The sequence below is a fragment of the Alosa sapidissima genome, chromosome 19 (genome assembly GCF_018492685.1).
Source record: "Alosa sapidissima isolate fAloSap1 chromosome 19, fAloSap1.pri, whole genome shotgun sequence".
In the NCBI taxonomy this organism is placed as follows: domain Eukaryota; kingdom Metazoa; phylum Chordata; class Actinopteri; order Clupeiformes; family Clupeidae; genus Alosa; species Alosa sapidissima.
The window spans coordinates 12,446,570-12,466,312 of NC_055975.1; the positions used below are offsets into that span (position 1 = coordinate 12,446,570).

Below are 19,743 nucleotides of genomic sequence, written 5' to 3' on the forward strand. Positions count from 1 at the left end.
CACAAGTGCCGTACTTGTACTCCACCAAGGGTGTTGGTTGAGTCATGGCTCCCGCTTTGATCCCAGTTGACTTTATCTTTTTTTTTTTGCTGAGCCCATGCATTTGGCTAAGTGCTTTTTATGTGTGATTTTTCACAGAATTTTCTCTCTTAACGCTGTGCCTTCATAAAGGCCAGCGGAACATTGCTCCATCGCCTCACCCCAAAATTGTATGTTTACCTTGCTGTGGTCAGTGATGCTTGTTTTGTTTTTGCTCGTGTGTATTGGCAGTAGTGCCACAAGTAACACACTTTAGAATGAGAAGCAAAATGACACCACAGTCTAAACTGCAGCTTCTTGTATTACACAAACAGAGTCTCATAAAATGATGGAACACTTGCCAGTTATTCAAATAAAAAAAAATAGATAATATACATCAATAACATATTTTGTGAAATGAATCTAGCACACATATTCATTAGTTAAATATGCCCGTTATTTTCTGGATAATCTCAGCGTACCTTACAACCACAGCTATTAGGCATGCTCAGTGGCAGAACAATGCTGTACAGACAAAGTCTGTTTTTCTACCCCTCTAAACAGAGAATGGAGAGACAGACAAGAACCATGGACATGGCACAGTACTCGGAGTTCTGTGAAAGTCGACAGCTCAGCTTCTGTAAGTATTTAAGTTTTTATTTTTTTATTTTTTAGAAGTCTTTGTGTTACCATCATTTTTTACCCAAATCAATTATCTAGTCATTTTTCATCAGATAAATCACTCCATAAAACATGGTTGCATTGTTTTCCTCAAGATGTTTGTGTTCAGAGTCTTTAAATATATGTCTTTTTTTTTTGTCAATCAGATAAACTGTTTCCAAAAATAAAGACGGTTTCATTGTCATGCTCTAGTTGCTCTTGTCCACTTTCGGTGTTGAATGATAAAATGAAGCCCATAGACTTGGAAAGTAACCCAGACAATCTCCTCAATTTCTATAAACAGCAAGGGATTGTTTTTCGATGGGGTGGGCCGAATCAGAAGCATCTTTACCCAGTAAAGAGCAGAGAGAGGTTTCTTCTGTCTGTCTGTCTTTTTTTATTTTTTTAAAAGGCCTCTTGATTGTGCGCTGCGAATCCAAGCAGTGCATTTCTGAAGGCCACATTCCTACAATAATAGCATGTTGACAGGATCGTCTCCTTTACCAGCACCCCAGCCTTCTTCCTGGTAGCTGTGAGCAGGTTGGGACAGAGCCATGGTGCAGGTTAATAGATCTCACTCGGCCACAGCTCCCGCACCCCTGTACTAGCCCATCTGGGGACGTGTGGACCGACACGTCTAGTTTGTGGTCTTGGATTAAGCCAGTGGTCACACAGATTATCAGTTGCCACATGTTTCCCAGACCACGTCCAGAAGTGCTTCTTCCACAAACGCAAGAAAGGAATTTGTGATTCATGTTAAATTAATTGGTGATGTGATCACCACAAGTACATGAGATCGATGTACAGAATTTAGGAAATGTTGTGTTTCGGGAAGCTTGGTCATGTGGTGGAATTTCAATTTAGTCCAACACATTTACATTTCATGTAACACTACCAACACTACCTAGACCAGAGGTTTTACTCACCTCTGGGGATACAACATATGTCTGTGTTGCCTAAATTCTTTTTCCACATAAGTGACATTTTCTCATGATAATATAACCTGTAACATGATGTGCACTATATACAAGCAAAATGTCAAAAACAGACTCTTGTACTTAGTATGACCTGAAACTTCTGAAAAGTTTAAGTACTTGTGGACTGACGTGTGTGTGTGTGTCTGTGTGTGTGTGTCTGTGTCTCTAATTTCTTGACTCTTTCAGCCAAAAAGGCCTCTAAGTTTCGAGAGTGGCTTGACTGCAGCAGTCTGGACGTGAAGCCTAATGCTGTCTCCATGGAGATTCTGTCATACTTAGCCTATGAGACAGTTGCCCAGGTATGCCACAAGTCTGATTGCTTCGCTTAAGCAGAGTGATCACAGAGACTAAGGAGACATGCTTTAACTCCCATCACTCTCATGTTCACTTAAATATAGAGTATAAAATTACCTCCAGTTCACCCACCACTTCCAGCTTCATCTCCAGGATGTTATTCTTGCCATTTTCTCCCATTCACAATCGGCACACTTTGGCTTTCACCAAGTCTTCATAGTGATGCTGAATGTCCATGTGAACTGAACGCCCATTATGGTTTGTGAGTTTTATTTATCGTTCTTTATATCTTTCTCTACCCCTCCACAGGTAGTGGACTTGGCCCTGTTAGTCAAGCAGGACATGACGCCGAAAGCCGGTGACCCGTTCAGCCACGCTATTTCTGCCACGTTCATCCAGTACCACAACTCTGCTGCCGAGGTAACCGAGCGTCAGGTTCGTTGGTCGCTGCGGTGCACAGTGGCCGGCAGTCATTATTCATCTCTCGACTTCTTTATTTGTACTAAGGCATTCAGGGTTTGGGCTTCGGGCTGGAATGTGTCACCCCAACCCGTAATCCAGATGACCAGAACCATGTTGTCCTCTCAGGTTTTCAGATCTCCCACTATATGTCAGCAAGTCTATATCAGTTTGTCTGCTAGAGAGCCAGTCCCCTAGAGGCTAACCAGTCCAGTCCCTGCAACTCAGGGGCTTGACCTCAGGCCAAGTGGACCTGCCAAGTTTGTGCAAGGTGGTTTTGCGCCGCCGGATCGCTTGCACTGAAGGGGCTGAAATCTGTCCCCCCGAAACCACCAAACCTCTGATCTCCCATCCTGGACCTGGCCAAGGCCACTCGGGCTTTTGGAACTCCATGTGGTGTTTCAGTCTGGGTTGTCTTGCTCTTGCTGTTGCCTTCTGAGAGATTTTGTCATTCACAAAGCCTGGCGGCTCACGTGTTGGCTCTGTTCAGAATGAACTCACATAGGATAACTGTAACGTACACCCTGAGGTCTTTTCAGAGCTATATTACAAGGATCACTGGACATCCACATAGACCCCAGTTGATGCAGTTAGGCTTAGGGCGAAAAATGAAGCCTATGTGTTTTTCTATCATTCCACTGTGTTATCAGATGTCGGGTGTTTTGTTAGCCTTCCTATGGATACACACCAGGATATTTAGACCAGCAATGATTTCCATATAATCTTTTGGCCCTGTGTCAGAAGAATGTATGAAAACTGAAAAATAACATCAGGGCTCATGTACAGATTTCATATGTAAGAGATTGTGGACGACAAGGCATTTGGCTAGCAGAAAATAATGCATGTTTTACCCTATGGTTTTACCCCATCTATCAACCCCTATTGAACTTGTGTGTTTAGAAATATTTTCATGTCAATTAGTAATTATAAACTCAAACTAACCACATACTTTTCTACTGGATTGGTATTATGTTCTGAATTATGTATGTGCATTATATATGGATGACTTATGTGTATCATACAGTATATAATACAAGCGCATCATTCATACAATGTCAGAATGTCAACAGAATTATAATGTGTCATTTAAGGACCATCAGCTGCCATCTTGTTTGTTTTGTTTGCACAGGTCCACTCTGGCAGGAGAGACACTGACTCTCCGGATAATACCCCCCCGTCCACCCCCAGCGGCCCCCTCACAGCTGCCCTGCAGGGCAAACTCCCCTCCTTGGCCCATGGCAACGGGGGCCTGGCCCAAGCCCAGGAGCCCAACAGCAAGACCAAGCAGAGGAAGAGGAAGAAGGTGAGTGAGCGAGCGAGCGCCAGCCGCCAGGAAGCCCCAACACCCACAATCCATCTGCCTCCAGCAGCCTCACTCACCCGGGCTGGCTGGGCATGTGAGGGCTGGTGTGTCTGTGTGTGGTGTGTGTGGGGTGTGTGTGTGTGTGTGAGTGTGTGTGGTGTGTGTGTGTGGTGTGTGTGTGGGTGTTGGAAGACGAACAAGCTTCACAGATGATCCCAATGATTTATGAGACAAATGCTTGGCCTTGTAAATTGAGGGATGATTGTTAAACTGACAGACCACTAGTTTAGTCTGATGATTTCACATCTAGTAGTTGTTTGTCCTTTTTAACCGTGTACCTTTGATGAATGGCAAAGTACACACATCCAGTTACTAATCCTGGAAACAAATCATTATCATAGCTGAGGATGCAAGTCAGCATAAAAAGTACAAGCATGCAAACACTGAATGAGTTCAGCAGAGCACTTAAAAGACAGTTGATCTGTGGAAAGTCTGGACCTTGTTTTTCTCAGACTAAGGAATTCTCTGAAGTTCTTTCAGTATAGCCATGCATTGTTGTTTATACCATGCGTGTGCAATTTGGGAATCAATTTGGAGTTTGTTTTCTAGCGCGTTTCCTTTGTATCTCCTCTTCTCCCTGGGTGTCTCGCGTGTTCTGTTGACAAGAGTGAAAAACACTGGCCCCGACTCAGGAAATGCTTCATCAGACGCCGAGCCTTGTTTTGATCCCGGCCACTCTTTAATCTCCCTGTGACATGTGTCACGTGTGGCCGGCCGGCCCCGCACGGTCTTCCTCCTCCTCCGACTGCTGCCGTCGCCGCTTGTGCAGCATTCTGCCCGGCCTCGCTGGCTGGCCGGTCTGGAGGAGGAGGACGAGATGATGATGTGCATTAGGCCGGCGGAATTAGAACCAGGACTGAGGAAGTGTAGTGGGCAGCCCTGCCCACCACAGTCCATCACAGTGCAGCGAAGGCGTTGCACAGCCCCTGGGCTGCCCCATGCAGAATGGCAGTGGAAACCTTGGCAAGGGCAGCTCTGTTGCAGTTCCTCATATGTTCTGCCATGTCAATTTTACTGGAGCCAGTTTATTGCAAGAATCAAAACAGGGAAGCTGTGTTCTTTTTTTTTCATTTAACCCCCTCTCTCTCCCTCCCTCCCTCCTAGGAGAGATATTTAGTCAAATTGTTCCTTTCCGTCACAAGCCAAATACATTTGGCGACACAGCGCAATTACTGCAGATCACATATGGCATAGCGTAGTTAACTAACATTTACTGTCAGGCCCCTGTATATCAAATAAAGCCCCAGCAGCTCCCATGCTGAATGCACTGTACATATGATGCTTATATACAGTGTGGAAGTGCAGAGCAGGGCTAGCCATATGGTTCTCCTCTTTTGTCCTTGAATCCATTGTCGGCAAATATTAATTCGGGGGGTAGATGTATGCTGTGTGTGTGTGTGTGTGTGTGTGTGTGTGTGTGTGTGTGTGTGTCGCACTATGTTTTTGATTTAGTAATGTTGGCTGTGTTTCTGTGTGCCCCCCTCCTCATTCTCTCTTTCTCTCTCCCTCCATCCACTCCCATCTCTGTCCCTCTTTCTCATCCGTCTTCCTCTCCCACCTCATTCACCCCATCCCCCCTTCCCTCTCTCTCACTCTTTCTCCCTCTATCTCTCTTTCCCTCTCTCTCTTTTTTTTCTTGCCCACCCTCTCTCTCCCTCCCTCTCTCTCTCTCTCTCTCTCTCTCTCCCCCTCTCTCTCCCTCTCTTCTCGTTGCAGAGTGCAGCAGCCTGTGGCGCAGAGGCTCAGAGCAGTGCCATCCAGCCCGCCCACATCAGAGAAGCCATCAGGCGCTACAGCCACAAGATTGGCCCGCTCTCTCCGTTCTCAGTGCGTAATAACAGAGCCGTAAAAGAGTTATATTTATCATCTCCGAGCAGCTCCATTTTAAAGTGGTCAAGCTCAGAGGTATTGGAATTGTTGAGAGCAATTTGTGGTTTGTGTAATTTTCCTCATAAAAGCTGCATAATTCTACTGGAGAATTAAATAGCGCAATCGCAATCTTTTTTTTTAAAACATTTTTTTAATGCAAAAGCGCATCTAATGCAATGTTTTGTTTTGTCACAATTCTTGTTCTCAGGCAAGAAATACCTGTTTGTCCAACACGCACAAAGTCAGCACCAAATGTGAAATTTAATGCTGAAAGATATAATTTTCTGTCCGTTCTAGTTGTGTGGGTGTCATAAATGCTAGCTTGCGCCTGAGAAATAGCTCTTGGAGCACAAACTGAAGTCTCACAGCCAGTTTTGAGGCTTACACTATTGTGGGCAATCAGTAATTCACAGGTAATGAGCAATTTCACTCAAGACTAACATGATGAATTGAAAGCGGTCGCTGGATGAGTGATGCCTTATTTGGGTTTTGTTTGGCACCTAAAATAATCTATTTTGAAAAATCGATTTATGCCCTTCTTAATGCATAACAAAATATCGTTATAGCATTTTATTTATACCATGTTACTTTCCCATCATACCATGTATGCTTTACATAGTATTTCTCATATTTTATATTTATTTTCTAAAAAAAAATAATTTGAAATGAAACGAGTGGGGAAAATGTCAAAGTCAAACATAGAATAGAACATGCATAATGATGTTTGGATAAAAGCCTAGCTTGGAGCAGCTGTTCGAGAGAGGCCATTTGGTTTGTTTGGCCTGGGCTGTGTGTTGGGGAGGGATTGGGATTGGATGAAGAGGCCATGGCCGACACCATGACTGGTCACTGTGACGGAGCCCTCTGGGTTGCAGCCTTGATTGCCCCGCAGTAAACAGGAGCAGGAAATAGTTAGTCATACGGAGACGCCCTTCTAGTTTAATATAAAAAACAGGTGCTCCATGGTTTGCTAGTTTGCTAACCTATGATGATAAGTGAAGGCTTCCAGATGTTTGAGAGGGTCATTTTTGCACTGGCCTTTCATGAGACCTTCACAGCCACTGCACAGTGATCACACAGACATGTGTGTCTGTGTGCGTGCGCATGCACACGCACACACACCCACACAAACACATGCGCACGTGTGTGGCGCGTCATCTAATCGGTTTGGATTTTTATTGCGACTGAGGCCATTTTGAAAACCATGATTAATTGAACCAATAAGCAATTTTCACTCTGGCCTTCTACCACATGGTTAGCCCAAAAACCCCCGGAGATAAAATTAAGAGCTTGTTCAGTAGACCAAGCCAAGCAAGCAGTGGGCTACTGACACAACTGTGCCATACCCCTGCTCCGGCCCACACGGTTGTCATCTCGTTTGCCTGTACACTGTGCAGATCAGATCCAGCTCTTGTTATGCTCGGTTGCATGTGAACACTGTTCATAGCCTGACAACTGAAGAGTTGGTTTAAAGATTTTTTTTAGCTCTGCCTGTCTTTAAAATCAAGAGAAGTCAAACTCTTTAGCCTAAATAGCTGTTTATTTACAGAGACAATCTGGAAATACTTCAGCAAAAGAATGTTAAAAGTCAAGTTACAGAGAACAATTTAGCATTAAGTCTGTTTGTGAGTGTGCAATTGAAATGTCAGACTGCTTGATTGGGCAGTGTTGTTAGTTGTGCTTGCTCGTATTACAACAGTGAAGTCATTTTGAGATTATTAAACTCCAGAATTAAATTAAGGGAGTCAAGGAGGAGGTATAGTTATTTTAGTTTTGGTTTGACATTCAATCTTTTCTATTCTTTAATACTTTTGGCCATGCAGCATATGCTCATTTGAAAGGCCATGGGAATGCACTCTTCCATCTCCAAGAGTGAGTAAGATGAGTGTGATGACAAGTTGTTAGATTGTGTTTTGTAGCTCATTTATAGTTTTTCATTAGACATACTGTACATGTTTGCATTACTTTAGTAATCATCATGTACAATGGTTGAATTATGGATACTGTCACTAGCTATGTGTGTTTATTGTAAAAGAATGCAAATATGTGAAACTCATGAAGTGTGTATCTAATAAACATGCAGCTGATCTTATCATGTAGGTAACTGAGGTTACACAAGAATTTAAGTAGGCTGTATTGGATTTCATGTACATCAACACATCCACTCCCTGATTGGCTACAGGAGTCAAGGGGTATATCGCAAAACCTCAGCCAGTCATTTACCAGAAAGGAAGTCAAAAGTGAGTCCACATTATAAATAAATACAGTCTCCCCCTTCATATCTCCTGAGTCCACTTTGGATACCTTTAACCTTTACTGGCAGTCTTGCATATTTAGAAGTTGCCGTGACTGCAGTATTTTGTACGTTACTTGTGGTTTTCTCGGGTCCCACTCTTTTTTGTCTGCGCGCGGCGTGCTTTTGTGCCAACGACAACAGCCGTGGGAGTGATGAGCCTCAGCCTTTGTTTATTGCCCCGCCGTCTCCGTATCTCGGCGCGAGGACAGACATCTCGTGCTGTGCTGCTGACATCCGCAGAACTCACTGTTTTCCGTGAGGCCTTGCCCTTCTCAATGCCTCATAAAGGCTGGCTTTAAATGGCCCGTCCAGGCCGTTTGCCTCCTTTGGCATTCCACCGCGGGCCCCTTTCGACTCGGACATCTCGGACGGTGGCCTGGTCGAGAGGGGGGGGGGGGGGGGGGGGGCGGGCGGCGAGGGCGACCCAGGTCTCCTCCGCTCGTTAGCTATCTCCAGGGGTCGTTAAAAGAGCGTCTGAACAATCCTTTTTTTTTTTTTCAGCACGAGCAGAGACACCTCTTGTCTGTGGTTTTGGAGCATGTTATTTTCGAAGGCCCTGAATAGGCCCTTTACTGAGGCGCCATGAAGCAGAATGACTAGAGCGTCAGCTTTTAAGATCTTGTTGAAATGGGTTGATGGAAAAATATGAGGGGAAAGAAGGCGAACTCGGTCCAACCGGGCAGCATTTTATCAATACAACGTCCAGAAGTGTCAGCATTTTGAGGGAGTCCTATTAAAGGTCTTGGTAGAGGCCTTACTTAAAGGGGATATAATGGATTAGAGTCAGAATGTTGTTTTGGACTGGCAGGCTGTGAGCCATGTCAGTGAAGTTACATATCTCCATAAAGTGGCATATCAAAAGGATACGCAGACACCATATACAGCCTGCAAAACATCTTGGTGTTTGTTTCCGTACTTTGCACCATAACACTTGGCAGGCCTGGGTTTTTGTCATGTCACTGTGATATGAGAGCATGATGCCATTGGACAACACAAAGCCAAGCTTTCCTTGGCAGCAAAAAAAGTCCCTTATATTTCTTTCTCTCCAGATTTATGGAAATTTCATTTTGCTTTTTTTTTCCTGCATAATTTTTGTCTAGCTCCATCTGGAAGTATTTATTTTGGTGCCATGTAATCCATCTCTCGGCGTAGTAAACAGGCTGCCTATTATTTTTGAGCAAAGCTCTGGTCTTAAACGTTTGGGAGCCGGGGCTTTCTGTGAAATCCTGGGCCTCACTTCTCTCTCTCCTCCCTCATCTCATCTCCTCTCCTCATCCCTTTCTGTCCCTCCCTGTGGCTCTCTCTCTCTCTCTCTCTCTCTCTTTTCTCTCTAAATATTCTTTCTCTTCCTCTCTCACACCATCTGTATCTCTCTTCCTTGCCCTCCCTCTCTCCCTCTCTCTCTCTCTCTCTCTTGTGAAGTCCCTTAATATTCTTGTCTCTCTGTGGCCCCTGTGAGATGCTCCCTGATTTACGGTGGGTTTGTCCTGAGTGCACCGCTCCCCCTCTCCTCGTCTCTCCTCGTCTATAGTAAGGTGGTGTACAGTACGGTCCATTACCCCACACTCCCAGGGACACCCCCCCCCCCCCCCCACACACACACACACACAGGAAAAGCAGAGGAGTGCTGGGGCCTGGCAGCAACAATAACAGCTCTTAATCCTTTGCACAGAAATCTCGGAGGTGCCGCTTCGTTGTAAATCACCGGCGTCTCACCAGGTCTTTCCCTGTCACCACTGTAGACTCATAAGAACAGAATGAGAATTTTTTTTTCTTTTTTTTTTTCTTGTGTCATTTTTTTGGCGAGTGACTCTTCACTTTGTTTTTGTTTTTTGTAGAGGAATTCCTATGTTTTTGTTGTTGTCTTTTTTTATCCCCACTTCGGAGGAAATTATTACAGTGTTGTCCAGTCCTGTGTAGTCAGACAACTGCCCAAGATAAATGGAGCACTCTGTTCTGCCAAGATAAGATGACTTGCCTCTTGTTGTGCAAGAAGATATCAATTAGTGCCAAGTTGGCGTGCAACCTGGCCCTCTGCAGCGCTCTGTTATTTTGTGTGGCAAGGAGGAGGAACTCTGCCGTCTTCACTTGACGGCACACTTAAAACCACAGCACTCTTTTACTGCCTGCTCTGCGGGTGTGAAAACCTTCCGTCTGTCATATTCTGGTACACCAATACGACCCTGTAAATCTGAACACAAAGCCGTGGGAGTGGGTGTGGGTGTGGGGGCGGGTGATGGCGATTGGATAAGACGGGGAAGAGGAGCACTGCACTGAACGGGAGAATGACACTGAGTCTGTGAGGATCATGTGAACGTGCAGCCCCAGCTCTGACAGCCAGGCAGACTAGCTGTCTCTCAGCCGCCAGGGGCAGAGCCTGGTCAGGCTGCCTGTGTGTGTGCGTGTGTGTGTATGCATGAGTATGGGGGATCAGCGGGTTCCAGTAGGCTCTAGGCAGAGCCGTTGATTTGTTTTGGTCTGATTGCCTGATCATCCAATTGCTTTTGTCCTTTTCACTCTCCATTCTCTCTCTCTCTCTCTCTCTTTCTCTCTCGTTCTCTGCAGGGGTCCTGAAATTTGGGCCTTCCTTCTATCTCTACTTTTATCTCTTGTGTTTGTCTGTTTGTCTCACTCTCTCACTCCCTCTCTCTCTCCTTCTCTCTCTCTCTTTTTTCCCCTGACACAGGCCCATCTGCTAAGCTCCACTCATGAATATGGAGAGCTTATGGCCACATCTCATTATGGTTGTGGCTAGCAGTGCTGTACTTTGCAGCGTTCATGCCAGCTCCCGCTGTCTTGTCTTTATTTTGGGTTTTGCTTCCATGGTCACTTGCATTTCTCCACGTTTTCCACGTCTTCTCAAGTGTAAGGCCACGCACATCCCAGGCCAAAGTTGGATGGGTGCAGGATCCAGTATGAGAGTATCACAAGAGGATAAGAGGTGATCCGCATACCCGATAGCTTCCATTCATAATCTTTTTTATTTTGTGACATTTTGAGCTGTGCAGCTCTTCCTCTTCCCAACAGGCCTCTTCCTCCCCCCCCCCAACCCCAACCCTTCTCCCTCGTGGCTCCCAGACACCATCTCTGTCCATTCAGACACATGGTTCTTTGTTTGCCTGTGGTTCCATGGCGTGTTTATATATGTTCGATATGTCCGAGAGAGTTTTTCAGAGTATGCTTGACCCCGTGTCCTGTGTGTGTGTTCCTTGGCCCGCGACCCCTTCGTGCAGCGGCGGACCCAAAAAAGAAAAAATAACAACAACTGTGAAAAAAGTAACGAGACTCTGCAGCGCGCATGGCACTGTTTGGGTTTTTATGGGCCGTTTAAGCAAAAGGTTCTGCTTTTGTTGTCCTTGCTTCGCAAAGCACTCCTCAAACATCCTGCCCCCGTCCCGAGCGTGTCCTGGTGAGTCGCTGTGGGTCTGGAAGACGGGGGGGGCGCCAAGCTTCCACAGAACCCTTTCACATGGCACATTGTTTATTGCAGCCCGGGACACAAACAAAGGCTAATGTGGCGCCCTCCTCTTCTGGGCCTGCCACACTGCCTGACTGCTGAGGAGGAGAGAGGAGGAGAGCGGAGGAGACAGGAGAAGGAGAAGCAGGATGACGGAGAGCCCGCGCGGCAGACAGAAACACTGGGCCCTAATGCCGAGCATGTGCGCGTCCCCTCCGGCGCGATTCGGGTAATTGGAGTGTCATTCCGCTGTGAAGAAGAGATGCTTCGTCTCTGGCTGTCGCCCGGGCCACCTCAGCTGCCACAGCCAAGCTGAGGACACCGCACAGCATTGATCAAAGATCAGCCAAACCCCCCAGCTCTCTCCCTCTCTCCCTTTCTCTCTCTCTCTCTCTCTCTCTCTCTCTCTCTCTCTCTCACTCAGTCATAGGGTCATCCATCCATCCCTGCTTTTACTCTCTGTTCTTGATCTTTTTCTTCTCTTGTGTTGCCGCCTCCCTGAGAGAGAGTTGCGTACTCACAGGGAGGTGGGGAACAGTGCGAGACGATCGGGTCATATGGCAGCACAAGGCCCCACCATGGAATGGATTTGGAGCGCATTGATCTGTTTATTCAGTCATGTTTTTTAAGGCCTGCGCAGAGACTGTTCGTGGAAGACTGTTTCTGATGTGGAGATACTTTGGCAGGGAGGTTGAGGTTCTATTGAGACAAAGTACAGTTACTACTGTAGTTCTCCCCTCTAGTCATTATGTTTGAATATAATGGGTTGTAACTATCTATCACTCATGTCTTCATTTGGTTTGGTTTAAAGACCAAAGACCAAACCGAGTAGAACAGAATACGCTCCCCCGTGCAGTTTTATTTTTATTTGGCCAAATCACTGGCTTTGAATCTGGTGAGCAGCGAATGGTTTAAACTGAGTGGGTGTGTTGTGATAACCACCGACATGTGCTGACAGCTTCCACCATCACCACCACGGCCACCCACCCCATTTTCCTACAGGATGTGAATGACCATCCTCCTAGTCCATACATGCCCCAGTTCAGATGTCTTCTGGTGTGTTTTTAGAACCAGTGGATTTAGGCTGTAAAGTCATGGGGGTGTTGGTTGTAGGAGTTCTAGAAGGTTCTCTGGGGGTATTGGGTGTAGGAGCTCTAGAAAGTTCTCTGGGGGTATTGGGTGGAGTTCTAGAAGGTTGTCTGGGGGTATTGGTTGGAGTTTCAAGAAGGTTCTCTGGGGGTATTGGGTGTAATTCTGGAAAGTTCTCTGGGGGTGTTGGGTGTAGGAGCTCTAGAAGGTTGAGTGTGTACGCAGCCGCTCCTCCACCATGGTGATTCTGTCAGCTGGCAGTAGATCATCAAGGAAAGCTGGTCACACTGCCCAATACTCTCTCTCTCTCTTTCTCTCTCTCTCTCCATGCATTGGACTCTCTTGCCCCCACTCCTTCCTCCTCCTTCTCTGGGATTTTTTTCTCGTCTTTCGTTTTTCTTGGACAGGGTCGCCTTGCGCCCCTGCCTGACTGCTAATGGCAGCAGCTGCCTACCACCTACCACCCATGGCCAAGGCCAGGGTCCTGAACGAGGGAAAGTGTGTGTGTGGTTGAGTGTATCTGTCTCATTGTGTGTGTGTGTATGAGAGAGAGAGAGAGAGCTTGTGGTGCAGAGTGTAGGTGGGTGGGTGGGATGGCTGACTTAAACCTGAGGACCTCCGTGGAGTGTTTTCTAAGGGTGGGAGAGAAGGTCTTACTTAGCAGTATTCAGTCGGGTGAAGGGGATTTATGAATGAGTTGGAGGAAACCCCGCAGCACTTCATGTGCCAGTGTTCTGTAAAGATGTAAGAGTGATCGCTATCTCAGACGCCTCTGAAAGTGCCTCCATAGGGGATGGTAGACGTCACGTCAGCATATGTGCTCAAGGAGGACAAATAAGTTCAAAGACATTATTATTTAAGACCTTCACGAGCACTGGAAAGTCATCTTTTTTTTATTCCTATGTAAGGATGTGTGTTTTACTTGGTCCAGTCATTTTTGCATTAAAAGCTAAAATTTTGACTCCCGCCAGCTTTGACATTTTGCACTTTTTTTCTATTCTTCTACTTTTTTAGGATAGGTACCTTATTGTCTGCTTTTTCAGGTGAGAATGATAGGATACAGTAGGTACAGTACCTTATTGTCTGCGTTTTCAGGTGAGAATGATAGGATAGGTACTTTATTGTCCCTGAAGGGAAACTGTTTTTCAGTGAGTAGAACACTTCTCATTGCCGTGACTACAGAGTAAACACTTAAGACACCATTAAACATATGCACCAGTCATATCACAGTATTAGTACTGTACTTATCCCCTCTAGGCTGGAGTGGTCTGATAGACAGCTGCTCCCATAGCCACCTATAGTAGTTTTTCCTAAATATTGTGTCTCGCCACTCTAAACGCGTGGTCCCCAGTAGCTGGCCTTATGCAAGGATGACCCTCAGGATGGCCCTCATCCTCCTAGGAGAAAGAACCTGATACGCAGCCCCAGAGAGCCGCTCGTCTTGTAAACGTTTAATTTATTTTCCTTCTCCGCTCGTGCAGTATAAATAATTAGTGCCAAAGAGGATCATAGGAAGTCAAGGCATGCTGGGTCCCTGACCTGTTAATGCAACTCCAAGGCAAAATGAAAATATATTCCCATCCAGGAAGGAGCTCCTTCCTGAGATAGATCTCGCTTACTTCCACTCTGGATATCCACATATTAGACATTCATCAGGGGGGAAAGAAAGGGGTTTGTATTTATTTATGTTTCCTCTACCGGGCCCTCTCTCTCTCTACCTCTTTCTCTCTCTCTCACTTTGCCAGCTTCCTGTAAGGTGTGTGAGTAGTGTTTTAAAACGTGATTCCTCAAGTGAGGCCTAGATGAATTTTCATGATAGCTGCAGGAGAGCAGATGGATTTGTCCTTGAGTGCTTATCTGCGTATCACTGTGTGTGTGTGTGTGTGTGTGTGTGTGTGTGTGTGTGTGTGTGTGTGTGTGTGTGTGCTGGGGGGGGGTTGGTCTGTAACACTGGGGTTGTGAATGAACTTTCCCAGCAGGAAGACTTTTGTTTTGAGACCAGTCATGATTTTATGTCAGTGGCCCTTGAGCTGTCCTCTTTTAGGAGCTGTTGAGACCGATGCATTCATCATTCACGTGATTTAAGGAATCACACATGTGGCTTCAGACACAATTGCTGGGATAGCAGACATTAACTTTTATTACAGTGAAACTCCATACATTGCCCTGAACTGAATGGCCGCCAGAAGTATTCCACTCAGCAGATATATTTTAGTTTCTGCTCAAGTGAGAGCTGAGACCTGAGGCTAAGTAGTCCGACTTGTTAAGCTTAATACGCAATAAAACAGCGCCTTGTAAAGGATCATGTAGAAACTCATTGCATTACTTTTTAATCTGACTGCTATTTTCAGCGATTTCCTCATCTGATGTTTTAATAGATGGACACATTTGAAAGATATACAGACATGCCCCGTTCTTCCACAATGTAATGCATTTTGGAGAGAGAGCCTTTGATCAGAGCCAAGTGATGAATAATGCCCACCCCATCCCTGGATGATCAAAGACCTCGCTAGCCTTTGGTTGGTGATTACACCTCCAGGATGCAGGCTGTGCCCTCTGACAGAGAGACTGATGCGAAGACTCGTTGGCTGGGGTTTGCTTGCGGAGCTGAGTGTTTATTTCTGCAATCAGCTTGTCTTTCATTTTCAAAAAAAACTCTGCAAACAGGAAGTTTCATCCGCAAGCTCCAGTCCCCTGAGATTACGAGGGTCTAGTCACTACGGTTTGGAATGGGCGTCTAAACTTTGCTTTTCTGCCCTCTAAGAAGAGAAGCTTGCTGCTCTTTAAGAAGAGATGTTGTATGTAGCCATGTTTTGCTTGGCTTCGTATCAAATTGAGTATCACATATTGCACATCACATAACTGACCATATAATGGTCAGTTGTTTTAAAATGTGGTCAGTTGTTTTAAAGTCAAATATATTGTAGTGAGAGATGTCAGTCTTATTTATTCTGACCATGACTGAACACATCATTTTCTATGTTTTAATTATATTGTAAATCCCAAAATATAGGCATACTCCTAAGGTGAAGATAGTAGAGTATCATAAGGCCTGAAGTGATTCTCTGCCCAACTGTGATTCCTGCAGGCTTGCTTTAGGGGAAATCCGGCTCTGGATCTTACTAATGTGTGTGACCGAAAACACTTGTAAGAAGCACCAGTTAAACAAAACTTCAGTTGAAGTGAATTAAAGTGGCCGTCTGTTACAAACCGACACAGCGGTGTCGGCCCTGTAGTGGATACAGGTGTCCAGGGAGGCAGAGCCCAGAGTAGCTGCCCAGTCATCCATCCAGACCCCCTCCACCACACACACACGCACACACACGCGCACACACACACACACGCACACACACACACGCACACACACACACACACACACACACACACACACACACACACACACACACACACACACACACACACACAGTTCTCTCTCCTGATTGGGGATCTGCAGAGCCCTGTGCTGATCCTTTAATTGAACCTGCAGATAATGTCAGTGTGAAACAGAAGCCTGGGCAAATCAAGGGCTGACCCCCTGGGGATCATCATGTAAGGGAAGGAAGGCCTGTCGGTAAGGTCCAGCTCTTTCCCTCAGATATTTGATTCGGGCAGACTTGGAGGAGGCCATGATTGTGTCTCCTTTACAGGATCTCTCTCTCCCTCTCTCTCTACCTCCCCCTCTCTCTCTCCCTCTCTCCCTCTCTTGTTTTAGGCCTCCCTCACTCTTGGTCCCCATGTGTTATTTTTTTTTTCCAATGCCAGCCAGTTTGTGTTTCAGGGGCCTGTACCTCGTTTGAGGGCCCAGTCTGCCTGCCTGTCTGTCTGTCTTTTTTTTTTTTAATGAAACTCTTCACTGTTTGGGCCCTGTCTCCATTCTCTTATTTACTCTGAGAATGCCAGACAAACTGGGAAAGTGCACGATAATGAGAGACTTTTCCGGAAAAAAAAGGGAAGCGTTCATCAAAAACAAATCGCATAGTAAACGCGGCCAAGCAGCAAGCATCTGGTTTGCGTTTTTGGATTTCTTTTATGACGAGGAAATTAAATGACATATATAACAATGTGCCACCCCAGGAGAATTGAACAGGGGATTCAGCGGCTCTTACACCTCCTCCCTTTTCCGCTCATTCATGCATGTCACACTGTGCTTTCTGAAGCTTACAAATAGTTTCGGGGCATTATTTTGAAGCCGATCTTGACGAAGCCACTCCATCTATGGTCTTCTGTGTTGTGTGTGAGAGAGAGAGAGAGAGAGAGTGTGTGTGTGTGTGAGTGTGTGTGTGAGTGTGAGGGTGTGGGTGTGTGGTGTCTCTGGTTTGGAGGTCCTCCATTGGTGTAGGAAACACAGGCTGAAGTGCTCATCAGTAAAGGCTTCAATTCATCCGGAGTGGCCTTCAGACGCTGCAGTGTTTCATGCAGAGTAGCACGGCCTAACCAAATAAATGAGTTATTCACTTCTCAAGTTCCACTCTCTGCTGTTCACACTGTTGCTCCTTTGATTCATTAAAATTCATGATTCATTCATATCACACGTCTCGTTGGGATAGTCTAAGATCTCCTTCCTAAGAATTGCGTGCATTTGTGGTTTTTCCAATAGGCAGTTTGGGTTGGTTTGCTTATTTTCCCGTTTGATATCCATTTTGTATTGAATGGTTTTATATTAATATGGAAATACTACCATAAAATTGTCCTTAGATGCTGTTGTATCTTTTAGGTTGTCAATAAATCCTTTCATCTGTTCTGAATTTTGCCCAGAGGGAATCTGTTAACAAGGCACAATGAGGGTCATATTATTTATAAAACATTTCAAATGAAGGTTAAATTTATATTTTGTGTATAAAACTCAAGATTACTGACAGGAATGACATCTGGAGTGGGTGGAGGGGGTGGGGGCATCTATTTTAACCCTTATGCGTAAGCATACTCCTCTCTGCTGCAATACCCACACCCTTATTAAAATGCATAAAATGCCTCCAAGACCCCACAGTCTTCCTTAAATAGATGTCCTAGCCACTTGTCAACCACACCGAAAGGAGTCTTTTTTAGGTCGAACCCTTTTCCAATACTCTGGAGTGGTCTGTGCTAGGCCACCACCAGAAAATGCCTAGATTAAACATGAAAGAGGGGGAGGGAGGAAATCTGACATTCCAGCCAGTGTTGTCTACAAAACCGGAAAACAAGGGCCTGCCTTTCGCCTCTGTGGAGCTGGAGTGCTAATTCATAGCAGATTTTCATCTCTCTCCCTCTCCCTCTCTCTCCACCCACCTCTGCCTCTCTCTCTCCATCCCCCCCCCCTCTCTCTCCACCCACCTCTGCCTCTCTCTCTATCCCTCTCTCTCCCCTTCTCTCTCTTTCCCTCTCTGTCTTTCTCTCCTCCAGAGTGCCTACCGCAGGAGTGGAATGACTTTTCTGGCCTGCTAAATCTGGAGGAGTAGGAGGAAGAGGAAGATGAGGATGATGAAGAAGAAGATGTAAAGGAAGAGAGGGGGAGTGGGATGACCACCATCTGACTGTACACGCCACTCACTCTGCCTTTTTCCATGTCTTTTTCTTGGACATTTCTCCTGTGTCAGTATGGGGCTGTTTACAAGCTCCAGGCTTTAGTTCATTTAGGAAGGAAGTGTTGCATGCCAGAGGAGGATGACAGGGTTGCTAATGGAGTGACATGTTCAGTCTAAATACATTTTGTTTTTGTTTTTCTTACAGCTGTTTTTGTTGAAGTATTGCTCCAGTTCCTTATTTACTTTTTAAAACAACATTTTTTTTTAGATTGTGGTCTTGTTTTCTGTTAATTATTATTCATGTTGTTATAAGTTTAAAGATGAACAAACATATCATTGAACTGAAATTCTTTGCTGACAGTTTTCTATTGAATGCCAATTCACAATTTAATAGTTAGTTGAAGGGTTGGTTGTGACATTAATATACTCGTATGTTGTCATTCTAATTTTCAATTTATTTTCCCCAAAATACATTTAAAATCCAGTTGAATGATATTGTATTCTTCTATGAAGGAGACAAGTGTGTGTGTATGTGTGTAATAAATAAAGTGAACAAAAGCAGTACAAAAGCTCATAATGCACATCCATTGAGCCATACATTTAAACCTGTTGAACCTGTTTATGTGTCAAACAGACCGTGTCAAACTGTGAAACTGGTCTGAGCCTAATGTCACACAAAGCACCAGGCTCCCGTAATGAAAGCGGTGATGGTGATAATTAAGTCATGAGCCCTAGAGGCCCTTCTGATGCGTCTATTCATGACCTGATGTGAACCCCTGATGGGACTGGAATTGCGTGTGTGTGTGGTTTATGTGGTATTGAACACCCGTTGCTGGCTGGTTCTCCGGGGGATTGGAAGTAGTGACACGTGTTTCAGGAGTCACAGTCATCTCCTCTGGCACAAGAGGACATCAGGAGAAACATTTATCCTTACATGGAAAAGGTTGACTTGCATCCTTCCAGTGCATAATGAAAACAATGCATGGACGGCGAGCCGAGGAAAGTGATTTCAGTTCTGATACGCTTACATTTGTTGAAGTCGGCAACCACAATATAAATAAACCCTGAAATCGTATGCCACACATTACCTCATTTTCCACAATTATTTTTCACCCGGGCTCCTGAAGTAACGCACCCTGACTTTGAGGTTTACCAACCATAGGTATCAAATAAACGCTCCCAATATTGTTTCAAAGTGCTGTGTTTGCCAATTCTATTTTTTTTTATCTGGGGTTTAGAGGATATTCATCAGTGCTGAAAGCTGAATTTTATTATATTTACAGTGTCTATTGCGTATCTCAAAACTGATAACCCCTTGTAAAAATAGCTTCAGTTATGGACAAAAAAAACACGCTGATATTGCCGTTTTTCTGAAGTACATTGCATTTCCATGTCCAAAATACTCCATTTCCGCAGTGCAATGCAATTTCCCTTGTCCCAAATGCATTCCTGTGAACAAGGAATTACTAAAAAAACTGCAAACTGCATAAACTACAGTTATTTTTTGTAAAGGACACCCTACTCCGAGTGAGGTTTAGTAGGTCAGATCTAGTATTTAAATGAGTTATATGCGTGTAAACAGTTTCTGTAAGCTTGTGGCGTGACTGATGTAGGCCTATGCTATAGTACAACGTTAGCTGGTAAGTTTATTGGTCAACGACCGACCATCGCTGAGCCGCCTCGCCTCAATCACTTGATCACAATGCCCTCTGGGGGATATCCCGTGTCATGTCCACAAGTCTGCTGCCATCCTGGGAACA

General features: G+C 45.2%; 1 protein-coding gene across 3 annotated transcripts in view; it reads left to right on the plus strand.

Moving 5' to 3' along the window:
- supt3h (SPT3 homolog, SAGA and STAGA complex component) overlaps window positions 1–18,547 on the plus strand; it is a 90,629-nt gene extending 72,082 nt beyond the window's left edge. For all 3 annotated transcript variants that reach the window (XM_042072212.1, XM_042072211.1, XM_042072210.1), the window contains exons 7-12: window positions 583–658; window positions 1,842–1,954; window positions 2,259–2,369; window positions 3,538–3,711; window positions 5,488–5,598; window positions 17,862–18,547. In XM_042072212.1, coding sequence (XP_041928146.1) covers window positions 583–658; window positions 1,842–1,954; window positions 2,259–2,369; window positions 3,538–3,711; window positions 5,488–5,598; window positions 17,862–17,903 — 627 coding nt within the window. In that variant the 3' untranslated portion in view covers window positions 17,904–18,547. The remainder of the gene's footprint in view (window positions 1–582; window positions 659–1,841; window positions 1,955–2,258; window positions 2,370–3,537; window positions 3,712–5,487; window positions 5,599–17,861) is intronic.
- The last annotated feature ends 1,196 nt before the right edge of the window (window positions 18,548–19,743 follow it).